The 19,404-nt window shown below is 37.0% G+C and overlaps 1 protein-coding gene across 7 annotated transcripts in view; it reads left to right on the top strand.

Moving 5' to 3' along the window:
- Window positions 1-18,797, top strand: part of LOC139975192 (diacylglycerol kinase delta-like) — a 129,813-nt gene extending 111,016 nt beyond the window's left edge. For 6 of the 7 annotated variants that reach the window (XM_071982878.1, XM_071982880.1, XM_071982881.1 and 3 more), the window contains 12 exons: window positions 280-391; window positions 2,697-2,807; window positions 4,461-4,665; window positions 6,946-7,059; window positions 8,385-8,519; window positions 9,080-9,207; window positions 9,565-9,676; window positions 10,509-10,604; window positions 11,820-11,933; window positions 12,285-12,393; window positions 12,859-13,001; window positions 13,631-18,797. In XM_071982878.1, the coding sequence (XP_071838979.1) occupies window positions 280-391; window positions 2,697-2,807; window positions 4,461-4,665; window positions 6,946-7,059; window positions 8,385-8,519; window positions 9,080-9,207; window positions 9,565-9,676; window positions 10,509-10,604; window positions 11,820-11,933; window positions 12,285-12,393; window positions 12,859-13,001; window positions 13,631-13,747 (1,496 nt within the window). In that variant the 3' untranslated portion in view covers window positions 13,748-18,797. The remainder of the gene's footprint in view (window positions 1-279; window positions 392-2,696; window positions 2,808-4,460; window positions 4,666-6,945; window positions 7,060-8,384; window positions 8,520-9,079; window positions 9,208-9,564; window positions 9,677-10,508; window positions 10,605-11,819; window positions 11,934-12,284; window positions 12,394-12,858; window positions 13,002-13,630) is intronic. The other variant, XM_071982879.1, reaches the window with a different exon arrangement.
- The last annotated feature ends 607 nt before the right edge of the window (window positions 18,798-19,404 follow it).

Below are 19,404 nucleotides of genomic sequence, written 5' to 3'. Positions count from 1 at the left end.
CCATAGATGAAGTTTCTTCCCAGTTTCCAGATGGTTTTGGTACTTATTGACAGAGTATTATGATATATTTTAATATATATTAAAATTTTAATATACTGTATTTAATATTTGCACATTTTCATGCAGAAAAATGTTAGTTATAATGTGATTATAATGTTTATTATAATACTGCCATGTGGACAGCTTGTTGAATGTAGATATATTTCTTGGATACATCTTTCCTCTGCTAATAAATATAAAACCCTGTTGAACTATGTACTTTCTTCTCAATTCCTTTAGGCATCAGTGGAGGCATCAACGCTGGGGGTTTAATCAGTAAGGTGCTCCTAGCTAATGCCGATGCCCTTTGTGCCGCAGCTTCTCCTCTCATGGACCAAGGTCTGGAATGTGTGTAAGTATATTTTCCATCTTTCTTTTATACATTTTAAAATATGCAGAGTACGGTTTTTCCTTTTTGTTAAAGCTAGGATTGAACCAGAAATCATTAAACAGCCCCATTCCCTCTGCACCTCCCACCTCCGACCCCCCTCACCCTCCCCTTCTTTATTAGTGATGCACTAGTTCAAGACACTCTCTTTCTCCAAAAAAAATTCCCTGTGCTTCGTACAATATTTTTTTACGCTCCTTAGTCAGTTTTCTGTTTGTGAAATTATTTCTCATTTTTTTTCATATTTTTTTTCATTTTGCTCCCTTGAAAATGCTTGAATTTGATTGTTCAGTTTTCAAGGCCTTGAAAGTACTTGATTTCTTATATTTTTGGAAAATGTCATTGAAAAGTGATTGAAATTTAACATGCTTAATTCAAAACATATTTTGTATGTAATTGTTACACAATAATTACCGTGGAATAGTCAAATTGTGACAAACAAAAACTTAAAAGAATGTCTTAGTTGTCTAAAAAATTACGAGGGAGGGTCGGCCACAATCACCGCAAACTTCTCGCACAGTCACTGGCAAATTACGGCCTCCACTAAGCAATTTCAGTACCAGCGACAATAACCAAAAATCCCCACAAATCTCCGACCACATGGTAGCCTAACTTCACACAGAGTCAACATGGAAATCTAACCTAGCCATCTGTTTATTCGCTCAGTTGTGTCGCAAATAAAGAATAAAAATATCCATGAAAAACTTCAATCTTCGACCACATTTTAGCCTAACAATCACACTAAGTCAATGGGAAATGTAGCCTAACCATCGGTATGGTTTGCCCCCCAAATAAACTTTGCGTAGCTTTGTTTACACACTTTCCTTGCTGCTATCGTCGCGCGCATGGTAGCCGAACACCACACATAGTCAACGGGAAAATCTAGCCTAAGCATCTCTTTATTTGCTGAAATTGTGACGCAGTTAGCTAGACCTAAAATATCCGTGAAATACTGCAACCTTCGACCACATGTTAGCCTAACAGCCACACTAAGTCAATGGGAAATGTAGACAACCATCGGTTTGCAAAAAAAAAAAAAAAATGCGTAGCTTTGTTTACAATTTCAATTTACTGACAATCGGCAGTTGTTTGGATGGTATGTGCTATGTCTTAAAGAGGGAATGTTGTATTTTACGTACACCGTTGCTGTGGTGATGGATTGAAGGTTTTAACTTCGATTACTTTTCAGCAGTATATAATGGTTTCGTATTTGGTGGTGATTTCATCCACACACATTGTTTTCTATGTGTTTCTACATGTTTTCTATTTCAGTTGATGGGTTGTTGGTTTTTCGTTATATATTTGGTGTCTTGACGTTATTTGCTAAACGATCGCAAATTTTTGCGATTAAAATTTTAATGAATTTGCTTTAAGGTCGCAGCACTAGGAAGAGGGTAATTGTGCTTACTTTATCCTATTAAATGCTTACAACCATTTCCTTAAACAGCATGTTGAATTTTAGAAAAGAGCACCCCTAAACCTTAAAAAAACTCGTAAATTCATTAAGAGGGTCGTTTTTAACTTTTCATTTTCCAAAATTGCCCCCAAAGCCAAATCTTAATTTCTACCCTGGTTGTAACAACAGTCGATCACACATGGACAGTCTATAGGCCGAGTGAAAATGCATTGCTGGACGTACGCATGTGAGCTGTACAGTAGTAAACAATCTAAATCCTACCTACCTGAACGATAAATTATTTATCATTCTAGTTGGTAGGATTTATATTGTATATCATAAACAATACTGTTTGTATGCGGCGCACGTGTAGCGTCGTTACAATTCGGATATATCACGTAAACACATGCATGCTGTGAACAATTTTGGTGGAAAATTTGGAAGGACTACCAAGTTTGTTGCAGGACTACCAAAATCTTTGAAAATCTTTGAAACTGGTAGTCCCACTTACAACCTTCTCAAATACCTGAAAATCCAACACTGATCATGTCTTTATATACCCAGTGTACACATTGCATTAGATATGTTTTATGCCTCTGTCTCACAGAATGTCTATTGTTAATGATAAGCATGTGCTTGAAAACATAAATTTGGTGCTTGAAAAGTGCTTGAATTTTGTTGTGAAAAAAGTGTACGAACCCTGCATATTCCTTTTTACTTCTTTTCTTTTCTGTTCTTTTGACAATTGTAGAAATTTGCCGATTCAGTAGGGCAAGGCCCCCCCTCCATTTATCTCCCATATTCCCACTCATGATTTGGAAGGTATGTGCACATTTAACTGAACTTAACATACAGTAACTCTTGACATTTCAGTGATGGATTTACAGAAACCTGTGTCATGAATAACTACTTGGGAATTGGTATGGATGCTAAAATATCTCTGGACTTTCACACCAGAAGAGAGGAACATCCTGAAAAGTGCAGGTGAGTTTACCATTTTTAAGTTCCCCATGTGTCTCATTGCAGGAAATACTGTTAAAGTGAGTATTGACCATCACTGAATATTCCCAGTTATATGGTTTTACATCATACTGTTTCTCTCTAGTTGCCAGATGCCTAATTTTCAAAAATTTACCAAACTAGACAATCTCAGTCAGCAGTTGTGAATGTCTCATGGCTGGAATTCTGTGCTGTTTCTTCCTAGTTGCCAGAAGACTATTTTCAATCGTAATCCATCTCAGTCAGGAGTTGTGAATGTCTCATGGCTGGAATTCTGTGCTGTTTCTTCCTAGTTGCCAGAAGACTATTTTCAACCGTAATCCATCTCAGTCAGGAGTTGTGAATGTCTCATGGCTGGGATTCTGTGCTGTTTCTTCATAGTTGCCAGAAGCCTATTTTCAATCGTAATCCATCTCAGTCAGGAGTTGTGAATGTCTCATGGCTGGAATTCTGTGCTGTTTCTTCCTAGTTGCCAGAAGACTATTTTCAATCGTAATCCATCTCAGTCAGGAGTTGTGAATGTCTCATGGCTGGAATTCTGTACTGTTTCTTCCAAGTTGCCAGAAGACTATGTTCAATCGTAATCCATCTCAGTCAGCAGTTGTGGATGTCTCATGGCTGGGATTCTGTGCTGTTTCTTCATAGTTGCCAGAAGACTATTTTCAATCGTAATCCATCTCAGTCAGGAGTTGTGAATGTCTCATGGCTGGAATTCTGTGCTGTTTCTTCCTAGTTGCCAGAAGACTATTTTCAATCGTAATCCATCTCAGTCAGGAGTTGTGAATGTTTCATGGCTGGAATTCTGTGCTGTTTCTTCCTAGTTGCCAGAAGACTATTTTCAATCGTAGTCCATCTCAGTCAGGAGTTGTGAATGTCTCATGGCTGGGATTCTGTGCTGTTTCTTCCTAGTTGCCAGAAGACTATGTTCAATCGTAATCCATCTCAGTCAGGAGTTGTGAATGTCTCATGGCTGGAATTCTGTACTGTTTCTTCCTAGTTGCCAGAAGACTATGTTCAATCGTAATCCATCTCAGTCAGGAGTTGTGAATGTCTCATGGCTGGGATTCTGTGCTGTTTCTTCCTAGTTGCCAGAAGACTATGTTCAATCGTAATCCATCTCAGTCAGGAGTTGTGAATGTCTCATGGCTGGGATTCTGTGCTGTTTCTTCCTAGTTGCCAGAAGACTATGTTCAATCGTAATCCATCTCAGTCAGGAGTTGTGAATGTCTCATGGCTGGAATTCTGTGCTGTTTCTTCCTAGTTGCCAGAAGACCATGTCCAATCGTAATCCATCTCAGTCAGGAGTTGAAATTGTTGCAATATTTCAATTTGCACGACTGGTCCTCCATAGCCTTTAAAAACTTTAAAAAAAACAATGTTAGCATGTCATTTTTTCCTTAGTATTAACAGTCTGTATTGAAATAGTGCCAAGTGGTTAGTAAATTGTGATCATAAAAACATATTTCAAATGGTGAGAAATATTTCTCATTTTCCAGACTGCTGCTCCATGTACAACAGGCTCCTTTTGCACTATTATAATTTTCAAGTTAGTGCATTATGATCATGGTTTATATTCAAAGTGCAAATCTCAGATGATTACAGGATGTCGATAATTTTTTACCCATTTTGCCTCCTCAGAAGTCGAAAGAAGAATATCATGTGGTACGGAATGAGAGGCGGCAAAGAGCTCCTCCACCGAACCTACAGAAACCTGGAGCAGAAGGTTCACCTGGAGTGCGATGGTCAACGGATACCTCTACCCACCCTGCAGGGAATTGTGGTGTTGAATATTGCTAGCTATGGTGGAGGAGGCAACTTTTGGGGAACCACCAAAGAAGATGATGTAAGATGATGCAACATTTATCATCCTTGATTTTTAGTTTTGAGATGCTTTTTTTATATGTATATAAAGAGAGATTTAAAAAAAATCATTTCTAGCATATTTTTTAATTTCTTTTGCTCCCAGTGAAGTTCTTGAAGTTTGTTCTTTTCTTTTGTTTTAATCAGAGACATCAAGAGTCAGGGCGTGCCGTAGACATTTATGTTGCCAGGCCCCATTTACGCACCCTTCATTTTTCCTTAGAATATATTATTCTTTATCTAATATTAGCTCAGGCCCTATCGATGTTTTCCCAAGCCCAAATTGACCCCGGGCTTTAGCCCTCCCCCCCCCAATTCTATTGGTAAAATCTATTCAAAGTCTGGTGATGATCTATCAAGAGTGGCATAGACAGAAGAAAGAATATCAAGTTTCGATCCATAAGTAAAAGTAAAATGTAAAGTAGCCAATAGTTTCCACCTAACGGATAACTGTCAGGCTCAACGAGAGAGATAATCGATAGAAAGTACTTGTAGGGCTTCATACAGATCATGCTGTTATTTGAACTAACACTCACCCATCTCTGTATAAAATGTATAATAGACCATGGAAATCTAATGTGTAATAACCAACATGTCACCATTATAACTGTTAAGTCTGGCCAGCTTCTGCTTTTCATCCAACAAGTGAATTAAACTAGCTTCTGTTGACTACAACATTGTAAATTAGTTGTGCCTTCTGATTCTGTGTTACATCAGTTTCGGTAATTACACAACGTGATTTCGTAATGGCAGGAAATCGCCCTCGGGCAGAGCGCTCCAATCTCACTCTGTTTATTTGTTGCATGGGGCCTACTGTAAGAAAAGGCTCTTAAGTGTGCATATGTCTTTTATTTTAATGTCCTTCCAGGTACTAGGTAATTTTAATGATTGCATGTAGGTTAAAGGAAATTGCTACGTGTGAATAATATAACCATTCCGAGGCAGAGTTAAAGTGGTCAAGTTATAAACTCTTGGAAGATGTGTTTACTAAAACTGGGTGAAAAAAAAATAGAGCCATTCTGAGTTAGAAGTAATTGGTGACCTACTGCATTAATGAAACTGTAGGACATGGGAGAAACAGGAACATGACAGCAGAATTGGACAACTTCCCCCCCCCCCCCTTCTCCTTTCACCTCACAAAAATTTTCAATCTTTTTTTGTATCTAATTTGTATATATCCCACAGAATGCACCATTTGACAACCAATATTTCAGCTTTTTTTTTAATAGTTTGCTTCAGTAACCCTAGTGCCACCCCTCCTCTTTTCTAAAATCCTGGATTCACCCCTGAGAGTTTTGTGTGTTTGTAGTGTTAAAGATCAGTTTAATATCTTAATGCTACAAATATTCCCAATTACATTTTGACAATTCCAATCACTGGGATAAAGCATATCTCAAGTTTGATTGACTTTATCAGTTGCTGATGTAAATTCTGGACACCAAACTTCACCTTCAACATTGAAGACAAACTCATGACTTTAATTTTAAAAAAAGTTGCATCATTAATGTAATAAGTATCTCCCTACAAAGTATAGCCTTTTAGAAGAAAAATGTGGACCTTAAGCAAATTTGAAATGATGCCATTAATGTAAACTAACTTTCCAAACTACACTCCACCATTGATAGCAAACTTAAATCAACCCATCAATTTAAATGGATTCCCCTGGCGAAACTTCACCATTAAGGACAAACAGAATTTCAGGATCCACCTTCGAGTTTTGTTCAATTACGGGGAATTTCTTCTTTTTTTTTGATATCTGGAAAGCAAAATTTGATGAAAAGATTGTCAAACTGCTAGACAATTGATGTCTAGCAGTTTTTGGATAGTACACAGAAAGCTAAATTATTTTCAATATTTAAGGCCTGGAAATGTGTAGCTTCAACATTGCTCTTTGAAATATTAAACAGTACATTATTCCTTGAGTATGCCCCTTTAATGTGTTTAAGGCTCAGACATGAGAATGAACAAATGTCAGGAAAAAGGAAATGTGTTTTAGAGAGAGAATTATCATGAACTTGCTGCTTCTATTATTTAACATGATCATTGACATATTCAAAGTAGAGGATAAAACCTGCATCCTTTTCAAAGAGAAATGACACATCCTTCCACTTCTTCAGACTCACCTCTGCTAGCAACAATTTGAGACAGCACAGGATTTAGCTTAATTGATCCCAACAAATTAGTTTTGACTTTGATTCATCGATACATCTAATATACCCTGAGGTCATTTCAAGGTCATTTTTGTTGTTGTTGTCTATTTCAGACATTCACAGCGCCCTCCTTTGATGACCATATCTTAGAAGTGGTAGCTGTGTTTGGTAGTGTTCAGATGGCCGTGTCAAGAATGATTACCCTGCATCATCACAGGATTGCTCAGGTGAGACATGATGGAAGATTTCCGTTCATACAATGCTCAGAGCACAAAATTTCATTTGTATGAGTCAATCGGGTACAGAAAACTTGAGTGGAAAATAGCAAAAACGTTTTAAAGAGCATATTGGCTAGAATGGAGACTGAAAGCCAGTGACTAACAAAATGGATACAAATATATGTGCTTTTATTACCAGCTGAGATGTTCTCTCATAAAATTGGTAATGATTATTATTTGATTGGAATCCCATCAAGCAAAGAATTTTGTTGCTCTTACAAACTTATAGGTAATTGAAGAACAGCTAGAACAAAAGAATCTACTTTAACGAAAAACGTTAGTTGATTGGAATAGTGTTGGCAACAGAGTACGTGCCAAGATTTCTTACTTTGCTGCGTGTTTTTATTTGAGGATTTAACACTTCCAACATCAACATTGATACACAGCTTAGGCCCCACAACGTGGTCACCGTAATGTGTACTGACCATTTAGCCTAATTTTCATGTAAGACTGAAGCCATAGGACATTTTCTTCATAACTGTTTCAATTTGCTGCTGATCTCATTGCCATCTTTTACGCTGGAACAGAAGTTTACATTTACTTTGGTATCACAGCAGATGTTCAAAATTGTAAAACAACCATTCTCTCTTCAGTCATTTTGTGGAAAGAAATAGTAACACTTTGTTAAGAACCTACTACAATTTCATAGCAGAGGTACCTAGCCTAGCCTACTTTTCTTGAAAGAATTGGTTTTGAAACCATTGTTTTTTTAATTTTTTTTTATGTATATTTATAATTTTATGTTCTTTATTGTAGTTTATAACCCTGTCTTATATCATTTCTTACTTTTATTGCTGTTGTTATTACTTTTAGGTTTTCTTGAGTTTGGTAATTTTATATTCCAGGAATTGGTTCTTTTGTACAGTGCTCTTGAGCATGTTTTATTTTATGATAACAGCACTTTAATATATGGTATTTATGATTATTATTATTTTGTAGCTATAAACTGTTGAGGGTACATTCTGAATATGATTGTGCATTTTTTTATATGACAAGGATCTCATAGAAAACATTGCCCAAGTAACCAAGTGAATCTGATGAGAAATGGAGTCTATGAAATGCAACTAGTTCATACTACAAATCACTAAGCTGAATGGTGGCTTCTCACCAGCCGAATGCAACACTTTCGATGAGAGCTGGGTTATTCTTCCCGGCATTTATGCCAAATTGAGTGTACAGGTTTAATACTTAGTAAACTACAAGAGGATCTGTGGCAACGTTGACGACAGGAAAATAATTGTAGTATAAATATCGTTCATCTTGATTCTCATCAGTGTCGTGTGGTGAAGATTACAGTCCTAGGAAAGGAGGGTGTACCTGTTCAAGTTGATGGTGAAGCTTGGGTACAACCCCCTGGGGTTATGAAGATCGTTCACAAGAACAGGGCCCAAATGCTAGTGAGAGATAAGGTAAGATCTATCGTGGATATAAACTATGCCTGCTGAGGGTCCTGTTGGTCAAGGGATTGCCACCAGCACTGTTTCATTTTTGAAATTTGAAAATAGAAATTCAAGGCCAAACATTTGAAAATTCTATTAATGGAGTGGTTATTTTTACTTCGGCTGTCAGTTCACTTGTTTACTCTTTTGCATTGTCTTTTCTGTTTCTGCCCATATATCTCATAACTTTCCATGCGTGGCTTGCAGACAGTTGCGAAACCAAAGATTTCATACATCAGATTTCATCATCGCTAGAATGTTTAAATGCCACCAGCTTTACCCCCTTCCCTTACCACTGCCCCACAGAAAGAGGGGAAAAAATAACTGTCAGTGGAAACAGTGAAGCAACGAAAGATTTCTCACTTGCTTATCCATTGTCATACAGACTCCACATTTATATGTAAATTTGTGCTTCTGAATGTTGGCTAACCAGCCCGTACCTTTCCTTTTCTCCTTGTCTGTCCCTCCCTCCCTCCCTTTGTAATTTTTGAAGGTGGAACTGATATAAATAACCTTCCTTTCCCATCCAGGCATTCGAGAATACTCTTAAATCTTGGAAGGAGAGGAAGATAACACTGAAACACCAGCAGCCTCTGGTGGATGAGGAGATGGCCATCGTCAGACACTTCTGTGAATCGGTCTCCGGATTGATCGAGAGGTAAGTCAGCCAACGGACGAGCCAACAGACAGTCAGAAATGTTGACAGATAACATGGCGTTTTATGCCAAAATACGGCGTCAAACTCTTTTCTAAATTGATGTCAACTAAATGTGCTGAGTTGTCTCCACTTAAGTCATCTGAAAACTCAAAACTTTAACCTTAACTTCGTCTTTGGAAAGCACATTGTTTGTGATTGCTGGAAATAGTTGAAGTGCATGTAAGTGACTTGTTCAACTCCTGATGGGATACTACTGCTGTTAAGTCATATGACACTGGGTTAGGGTGAAGAAGCAGGATAAAGGGACTTGTCTATCACACAGTGGGATTCATGCTTCTATTTCCATTTCCTTTGTAGCGTAAAATTAGCCGCAGAGCATAGCAGTCAGATGGAATCTGAGCTGCTCCACCTGGCAATGACAGTATCAGCCAGTTTGGATAGGTTCTATAGCAGTTGCCATACGGCAGAGGTGAGTGCAACAGGTCAAAGGTCATATCTTCTCACTGCATTATGGGAGAAATTTATTATTCCAAAAGTCTTTGTCTATACCTTACTAAGGTAATTAGTTTCTTGTAAAAGAAGTTTGTTGTAAACATACTTATGGCACTCTATCTTTGGCTTAATTCAGTTATTGCTTGTTTTAGAGATAGAGAGAGAGAGAGTTATTAGATCAATGGATATGAGTGCGGTATCGTCTAAAATAACGAAACCACTCATCTTGAAAATCTGAAGTTTGTATAGAGTGAAGTAAGGACATTGATAGCATTAAGGTTAAAGTCTTTCAAAGAGAAAAAACAATTTGAGAAAGCAAGTGAGGATAGTTTGGTCTAAATTAACAGAACCCAACCAAATTTGCAAACTTTATCACGGGATGTGAAGAAGCTCAAATTTTGCATCTTTTCATCTTTGAAGATTTTAGGAATAGTTTGATCAGCTCTACCGTCTTGAGCCTTGCTTTAAAATTTGTAAAATGCCAGCTGTCTCCCTTTGGTCAGTCAAAGAAGATTTATTTTCTCTCCTTTTAATTAATCCTTATTTATTAAGTTTTTCAATGCAAAAAAGAATTCTAGGTGGTTGTCGAAGTGTTACCAGTTTGTTGTTTTATTGTGGGCATTCTTTGGTAGGTTTGATATTTAGCAGAAATTGGTGACCAACAACAGGCAGCTGCATTTAGCTATTCAAAAGGATGTTGATCTAAATCTGAAATGTTAACCGCAAAGTTTATGACAACTTTAATAGTTGATCAAAATGAAGCCAAGGACACCTGAGATATGCTACCATTCTTTTCTGTTTATTTGCAGGGAGCATGTCAGAAGATACTTGTGGATGTCATAAACAGTACCAGAGGTCTTCACGGAGAGACAACCATTTTTCTGGCAAAGAAGAGCTATTCTTTGGTAAGTATCGAGTGTGTCTTGATCAGTAACAAGGATTCCTCAAATGTGTGTATACCCTGGGTGAGTGGTATTCACATGCCCCTTTCCGATCCCCACACCCCCCCTCCAAACACTTCTTGTCGTGTCTAACAAAAATGTTGATATGTTTGGTCACATTGGCATAGATGGGTGACAGAGGGACGGGACCAGGGGTATACAGTCATTTTTTAATGCAGGTTTTGTTGTTTCCTAGAAATGTCCCAACCAAGCAATATGTCATGTATCAACAAGGTGGAAGATAATGCTATACTGCTACCATCTCCAACCCTGCAATTGTACTTTTAACCATTTAATATTGTCCCTTTCATATAAAAAGTCATATGGTAATAACCACAGTGATCTCTTAGCAAGCTCAGTTGGTGTCCAATTATGTGTTTATCATGTGTTAATAGACACATAATGTCAGTGTCGTTTCCCTGTCTTTCACACTCATGACTAGCACAGCTACAGGACCACTCATTACCAGGGACACAAACACCTTTATCTCTGGGGGCATTAGTCCCCATCCCCAGAATAATATCAGAGGGGCCCATCCCCTCCCCCCTCACCCTCCCTCCACTGGCAGACAGAATATTGCAAAACAATTCTAGTTTACAATACATACATATATAACTTTTATGTGCGGAACAAAACTAAACAGTCTAAAGATCTTCGACATTGTTTCAAAAGTTGCAACATAGAGTACCACTTTGCTCCTAAACACCCCCCATTTTTCCAAAGTTGGGCCACCCCTCCCTTACCCACACCCCCACTCCCCCACAACCTTGCTCATTACGATGTATACATTTAAGGCGGAGTTTATTAAGTTTATTTAAGGAGTTATTAAGGAGTTTATTAAGGCGGAGTTTATAGCCTAGTGGTTAACGCCGGCGTCTCCCAGTCATGAGATCCCCGGTTCGATTCCCCGCCGACAGCAATGTGTGTCGTCTGGCAAGGGTGTTGTTCAATAACAACTTCCCAACATGGACGTTAAATGGATGTGTGCCGAGAGATTGGCTTCGGTCAGATTGGAGTCTAAAAGCCTCCATGGCTTCTTTCGCGAGTTCCTGCTTGCGGGAAGATCACATATACATACACATACATACATACATACATTTTAGCCGGTACAATAATTACATTACTTTTATTATACAAATTAATTAACCCATTATGTTTTCTCCTTTGGAAATCGTACAGAATCTTCCAGAAGACGTTTCAGAGCGATTGAATCATTATCTGACGGCAGTTGAGAATGATCTGAGGAAAGTGAACGCCATCGAAGGTATCTCGCTGTTTCTGGAGGATGATTCGGTGAGAGACAATACTGCATTGAGCACTATGTTTGTACTACTCTCTAAGTCCATTGATACTTTCCTTTTATTCCTGTTTAAGAGTCAGCATGCATCTATTTCTGGAGAGATTATGTGGGGTTATTATATTAGGGTTAGTGGTGAGATTCATATTTATTGGAAATGAGGAGGTGGGGCGGGGGGGGGGGGGGGGCGTTACAAGTTGCCTGCATAAATTATTGGCTGACAGGTATTAAAAGGCCTATCAATGTCAGTCCTTGTACCTTGTGATGTTCTCCTTCCCTCTATGCAATCAAAGTCCAAGAAAGGGTTAATCTTTACGGCATTTGTATTTTGTTGTCTTCCTGTTTAGGTGGATCCCTACTCCAAACGACACAAGGCGAAGTTTAAATTCCCTGGTGTATCTCGTTTTAAGAAACCATTGAAAAGAGACAGCAAATCTCCACCTTCTTCATATTCAGGTAAAATCATTGTCAACTTTATTTCATTGTTTTTCAGAAAAATAACTACAGCAATGATGTAAAAGTGACCTCTATTTCTTAGTTTTGTCTTGTTTTCATCATTAAAGACTCTTTAATTCAAAGGAAACACAAAACCAATATCTCAGGATGGTCTTTATTTATTTTTGAATGTTTCTCTGCACGTTAATTAAAATGAAATTTTCTTACACTGAAAGATTCATCTCTCATCTCCTTTATGCAAGATGGTGGCTTTGTTATTTAGTTTCTAGCCATATAAATTGAAATAATATGCCCCCATTTAATTGGATTCCACTCAGTCACAGCGACATCACATATATTATTTCACAGGTAGTTGTTCCTTGGTACAACTGCCTTGGTACCATCAATATTTTATGTTCCTTGGTACAACTGTCTTGGTACCATCGTTATTTTATGTGGTCGGTTTCTATGTTGTTTTTTTCACAGGCGGATCGGACATTAAAAGTTGGAGTGCCGAAGAGGTTGCCACCTGGTTGGAGAGTATATCTCTAGAAGAATATGCCTCACAATTCATTAGAAATGACATTAGAGGATCGGAACTACTTTGCTTGGAGAGGAGAGATCTCAAGGTAATGTGTCAACAAATTTCGGGGCCAAAATGTGTGTTGAGTCTTTAAGAAGATTATATGAAGTTAAGAAAACTTTTAATACATGTTGATTCTTCTCTTCACATTTATTTTCATCAATATCTTTACAAGTGGTTGGGGGAAGGGAAGGAATATTTCTGTCACTTCCTCTGATGATAGCAAAACTTTCAATATTCAATGATTATAGTGGTGTTCTGACTACTTTCACCATGCTGATAACAGCAACATAGTGTATGTGCTTAATATATGTTATTGCATGGACCAGTTCTGCAAATACATATAGCAAACATGAATTTTTCAAGGTGATTGACAGAAGCTATGCCAATATTTCTCATGAACAACAAAAATAATATCATAGTTCACTCACAGTAAAAAAATGTAATATATATAGCTTTTTGTATTTTTTTTTAAATTTATATTTCCCTGCTATTGAACCTGGTCTCTTAGCTGACAATACTTTGGGTAGGCCTAGGTAAATATTCTAGAAAATGATATGTGTAGCGCTAGACTGTGAATTATAGGGAATTATACAAAAATGTTGATGTTATGTTAATGCATGGTAGGAGACATATATCGGAAGCACAACCTTATTTTGGTGTTTTATTTTTCAGGATATTGGAGTCACAAAAGTTGGTCACATCAAGCGATTACAGCATGCCATCAAAGATCTACAGAAACGGGAAGATGAGAAACCGAGATACGAGCCAGGGGCATCGACCAGCCACTGATACGTATCGATGCGATGTTCCACGTCCTGGCTTCATCCGCCGGAACTTTGGACAGGAGCATAGGACAATTGTTGATACTACTGCAGGACAGTATGACATCAATCAATCAAGTGTTGTCAAGTGTCGTCAGCCTTTTGTTTCGTCTGAATGCCGAGGTACAACCAAGGACAGTCTTTTGGTGGATCTCGGATACTAGTATGTAACTGTCATTAGATCCCTATAGGCTATATGGAAGAACTTTTCAAGAGACCTGTGTCATCAGCAGTGTGAATGAGATCTCTATAAGGTATTGATAACTAGAGAATGTTTGATCTTGATTGGTTGAGCCTTCAAGATTCTTTTTTCCATTTTTTTGTTGTTCTTTTTCTCTTTGGAGGCACAACCTCAGTTTGAGGTACAACCTCAGGGACATAATCTTGTTTGTAAATGTCAAACCCAAGTCTGGCAGTGAAATGATTTTAAAATTTGCCTTCATCGTACCCCTTTGGTAACCCTTCAATGGATTGGTCAGAACTAGCTATTATCGTCAGTAGCAGAACCAATCATATTCCTACAGCTAGCACAAACATAGGGAAGATCAATTTTGGAAGGGCTTTCTTTGTTTACCTAATTTTGATATCGTGGGGTGTTTCTAATGATGGCCCCGGTGGCCTTTTAGATTTGATATTAAGTGTAGTATCACTCTCAATTTATATGAAACTAACTAGATTTTTTCCTGGACAAATTTTGACCAATCAAAAGAGACATTTCACATCGCCAACATTCTCCATACTTTTTGGGAACACAAATCTTCTTTTTTTTTACCAAACTTTTGACACTAATTTGGAGAAGGCTATGCTTGGCAAATAGCATGAACATTCCATACTCCTACATGTGCTGTTTTGGAACCTTTTGGACATATTTTATACATATTTTTATTTGTTTGTTTTTCTTATCAAAACAAGGGAGAGAAATGCAATTATGAGGGTATGAACTAGAATTATTTAATCTTTTGTACTTTGAGGTAGTAACTGCAAAGAAAAAAGAAGAAGGGCCATAGAACCTGACATATTAAAAAGGCTACGACATGGAGTAAAATTATGCTGACCATTATCCTTACCTCGTGTGTTTTTCTTTTGTTATATAGATATATATATTTGATACAATTTTGCAGAAAGCATAAACTTTAAGAGTGTACATTCCTGTGTGGAATGGGAATGATTTTCAAACTAGGTATAATTTAGAAGTTTCTTGCCATTATCATCTACTGTTTAAGTATGTGATGTATTTTAAACATAAGGGTTTGTACATAATTCAACATTTTGTTACAGTTTGTACGGACAACTTTTGTACATATGCTAATATTAGAGAGAAGAATGGTCAATATACATAGTTCCAGGACTGTAGGCCCAAAACAAGTGAACGCTACATTGATTGGTAGGTATTTTCTGTGAAAATTTAGTGGCATACATAAGCAAAGGGCTCCAAATACGTTGGCAAACCTGCATTGTCTCAGAGGAAAGTCCCAGAGAAATATCATTTTGCATTTTTACGACCTTGTACCATTGAGTTTCCGAAAATGTTCATATATCTACTAGAGGCATAAACCACTCAATCCAAATGTTGTGATCTGTGGAGTCAAGTCATTTGTAGCAAATTTTGTATGATAAATATTTTTTTTTTTTCTCTAGGGAGAAAAGGTCCCTTTTGCACAACTCATTTCACTTTGGTAACATGATGAACATTGTTCAGTGTTGGTTACCATATCTGGGTAACCAACGTCGAACGTTTTCATTATAAAAGCGGGCATAGAAAGTCAATATTTAATAAAAAACAAGAGTCTGTACAGAACAGGGAAAAAAAGGTGTGCTACATTTAGTTGTCAACTGTTTAATGACATTTATTTACATAAATTGTTGACATGTGTCCTTCAGTTTTCTAATATTTATATAAGATAAATTAATTTGTGTATACTATGACACACTGAATGTCGTCGACAAGTACAAAAGCAATGGTTGCTCTATTCTTTGTGATTTGTGTTGTCTGTATTTTCTTGATAGTCTTGAAGAAAATAAAGATCTTGTTTTTGTGGAAGAATCAACTTCAATAAACAAGATCATCAAAATAACATGCAGACGATGTAGAAGTGAACACTTTAGACTTTTGAAACATATTTAATGATAACAATTCTAGGTTCGTAGATGTCATAGGTTATTGATGTAGTTCATATGTGCACAAGTGTTTTTTTTTTATTTTAATTTTTTGCTGTTCCAAACTTGAGGTAAAAGTTACTGAACAGATTATATTATCTGTTTATCACATATAGAGGTTTATATTGATGTTTTTAGCAATTAAACTCAAGCTGGGATGGAAAGAAGATGAGAGGAAACAAGGGAGCTGGTTTAGTATTGTAAACTTATTGTGGTGGCTAGTTCTTTAATATTAATAATAATAAATGCATATGCATACAGTAATGACCTAGGATATGAATATTCATGAGAAGTTACATAGCCTTATGATCACAGTAAGGCTTAATTGTAAGGGTATATCTGACAGGAAATACATTTCCCATGAACAAAACTGGAACCTCCTTTGCATATATCCTTTACAAAGAAGAGTATTTGCTAGCGGGGTTGTAGATGATTGGTTGGTCTTGTCTACCCCTGGTCCTGGTCCTGGTCCAACATACAGATATTTCTCAAGCTATATAATGGAAGTTTGTATCTTGTGATTTACCTATGAACCAAAGTCTTCATGACCTCCAGACATAGAGCCTTCAAAGTTTCCAACTCCAATTGGTGGTTGCCTGATTTATATACTGGGGAAAATGGGTTGGTGGTTGGAGGGGGGGAGAGAGGAGGATGACAACAGAGGTCACTCTTATAAGAATGAAACGGCATAAAAGATAAGGAGAGCTTTCTCTCATATGTGATGAAGAGGATTTTGATATAACCAATCAGATCTTTGAAAAATGTATATTTCAGAGTTAAGATGGGTTTAAACATTCCGTTTTGTGTGATTTGGAATAGATTTCAGGATTCTTCATATTTTACATAATCCATCGGCTATTCCATCGGCTATATATTTACACTGAATGCTACATATAATATGTTGCAATAGTTATTTCTACTATCTTTACATGTTTGAAATATGTGTTTCTTCTCAGTTGCCATTTAATAACTGTTTCTACTTCAGTTTATGATAGTTAGTCTAATTAGTTACCTGGCAAAAATTAACCATAGTTACTCTACATGTTAGCAAGTGGTTTGTTTCTTTTGGCGTCAGGATGGTAAAGCCTACCAACCATGCTACTGACATTTCAGTTTTTTCAGTTTCTCTTTAATACTTTGTGGAAAAGTGAACTCCCTCAATTTTAGTATTCCTATGTACGGTTTCTAAAATAATCTTTACCCACTTACATCCTATAGGTCTGTTCTGTATCTTTGTCAAAGTATTTTTGTTGTCAGAGATATATGCATTTGGTTTACAATATATTTTACACCATACGTATAAATGTAACTAATTACTCCTCTCATGAAAAGAACAATGGAAGCAAGTAATTTGATTACCTTTGTTTCTGTTTGTATATATAGTTAATGCTGTATTTTTTGAAGTCAACATTTGGCAAATTGTTTTATATCTTGTAGGAATACTGTTATATAGTCAATGGTAATTAATGTGAAGTATTTAAATGGTAACCTTCATACCCCAAAGTTCAGTGGTGAGGGTGAGGGTGGGGGTGAGGGTGGGGGAGGCAAGAAGGTCTACCTTAATCTCCTTCCCTTCATGTTCTGGCGAAGGAGTGTTAAATTTATTTTACAAAAAACAAAGTTTACGGACATTATATGTTCATGTGTATATTCGTTAAGTAGCAATAATTTTTTAATGCCAGTGGTGACCAACGAAGGACACAACGAAGGATCATACTGCACATTCAGTTGGCTGGTGAAAGGTGTAAATTTAACAGAGGTTATCTGTGGGGTATTGAATATGTAAGATATTTAATTGGATTCTTGTGGTTATCTCCAGGCTGCAAACTGCCAAACCACTTAGCTGGTTCTTTCTAACTAATTTGGGTATTGCAACAAGTTAACATTATTATTAAGTAGTAGGACAAAAAGAAAATATGTAATTGTGATAAAAAATTATTGAGTAAATTTGGTTACGATATTCTGAAGTACTATTCAACATTCCCTTCAGCAGAGAAGCCACGCCCTCATTTTAACCCATTACCCACCTCTATCTCCATCGACAAGTGAACACTGTTATCTCTTTCTTGTGACCCCTTTAGCCTTATGTGTGTTTAAGCTATGAAATAACTAATGAAGTGCAACTCACAATATTGTCAGACCAACTCAATGTCTTGTTAGACCATATCCCGGTGTTGTCAGACGATCTCACCACGTTGGCTATCTCAGCATGTAGACCGTGGATCTCTTGATGTTGATTAACCATCTCATCATGTTGACAGTCAAGTGACACTTTGAAATATTATCTCATCGTCTTGGCAGAATGTGTATTTATATATATCGTTTAAACAATATCAGTGCTCAAAAGGCTACTTGTTTACAAACTTCAGAATGCTCAGGTTCTGCGACAAGCAAAAAAGTTTGGTTCTCAGTTGTTGTTTTTTAGCTATATCTAATGCGAAAGGAGGATTAAAAAGAAGTTATCAACCAACATGGTGAGATTGGTAAAGACTTGACCCTACATACCTTCATATTCAGTTTATATTTCCTTATGTTGTTGAATGAACTCCACCCACCTCCTTGAGAATATACACCGACAGGTTTTCTTTTTTACCCCTTCCTCGTGAATATTCATATTTCATTTCATGATGATCACTAAGTGGCTTAACCATTGGTTATGCAGAATTATGAATAAACATATGCATTCATGCAGTCTTTCTTATAATATAACAACAGAAAACATTGGCTTGATCAAACGATTTTGTGTATTCTGATAATAAGATTTTTGTACATCATTTTTGCACCACATTTTGTTATTTTTCACGATGTTGTTATATTATTTATGTACAACTCAAACAGTCAAAATAAACTTGTTAACCAAACCTTCCTTTTTTGTTTCTGTCTGTCTTTGTGACATGATTCTTGGGACAATACATAATTTATTAGTGAGCTAATATTAAATTATAATCAATAACTCTGTTATGTTAACTGCTGAGCACTACCATGCAACCTCTATGGTCAAAGCCAATGCAGAAGTGTATGAAATGGTCAGGAGGTGGGGTGGGTACTCTGCCATTGGCTGTAGTGCATGGATGCCAAGGAATCCTGCAGCAGAGCAGGGGGGGGGGGAGGAGTAACCACGAGCAATAGCATTTTCAATTTTAAACACCAAGATACATTTTAAACAGAATTTACGTTAGGTTGAAACTTCCTTAGAATACATCCCATGCAAGCTCTACATGCCTGCCACATTCTTTGTGAACAAATTATTTGAGGAGGTATAAATCTGTTACATAGCTAAAGAAGGGGGAAACACCCTCCTACCCTGCCCCCTCCCACAATATCATTCACATAAAGTTTAAGAGACAACAACATATATGGGCAAAAGAAGAAATAAATAGCTATTGATATATATGATACTGGATATGCTGTAGTTGCTTCTCAGTGTGTTCCTCGTTAGCCATACTAAGCATGGTACGATATTCTTTT

Source organism: Apostichopus japonicus, chromosome 10, assembly GCF_037975245.1.
Source record: "Apostichopus japonicus isolate 1M-3 chromosome 10, ASM3797524v1, whole genome shotgun sequence".
NCBI classification, from domain to species: Eukaryota; Metazoa; Echinodermata; class Holothuroidea; order Aspidochirotida; family Stichopodidae; genus Apostichopus; species Apostichopus japonicus.
Note: the sequence above shows the minus strand (reverse complement) of the source record. Positions and strands in the feature narration are given on the sequence as shown.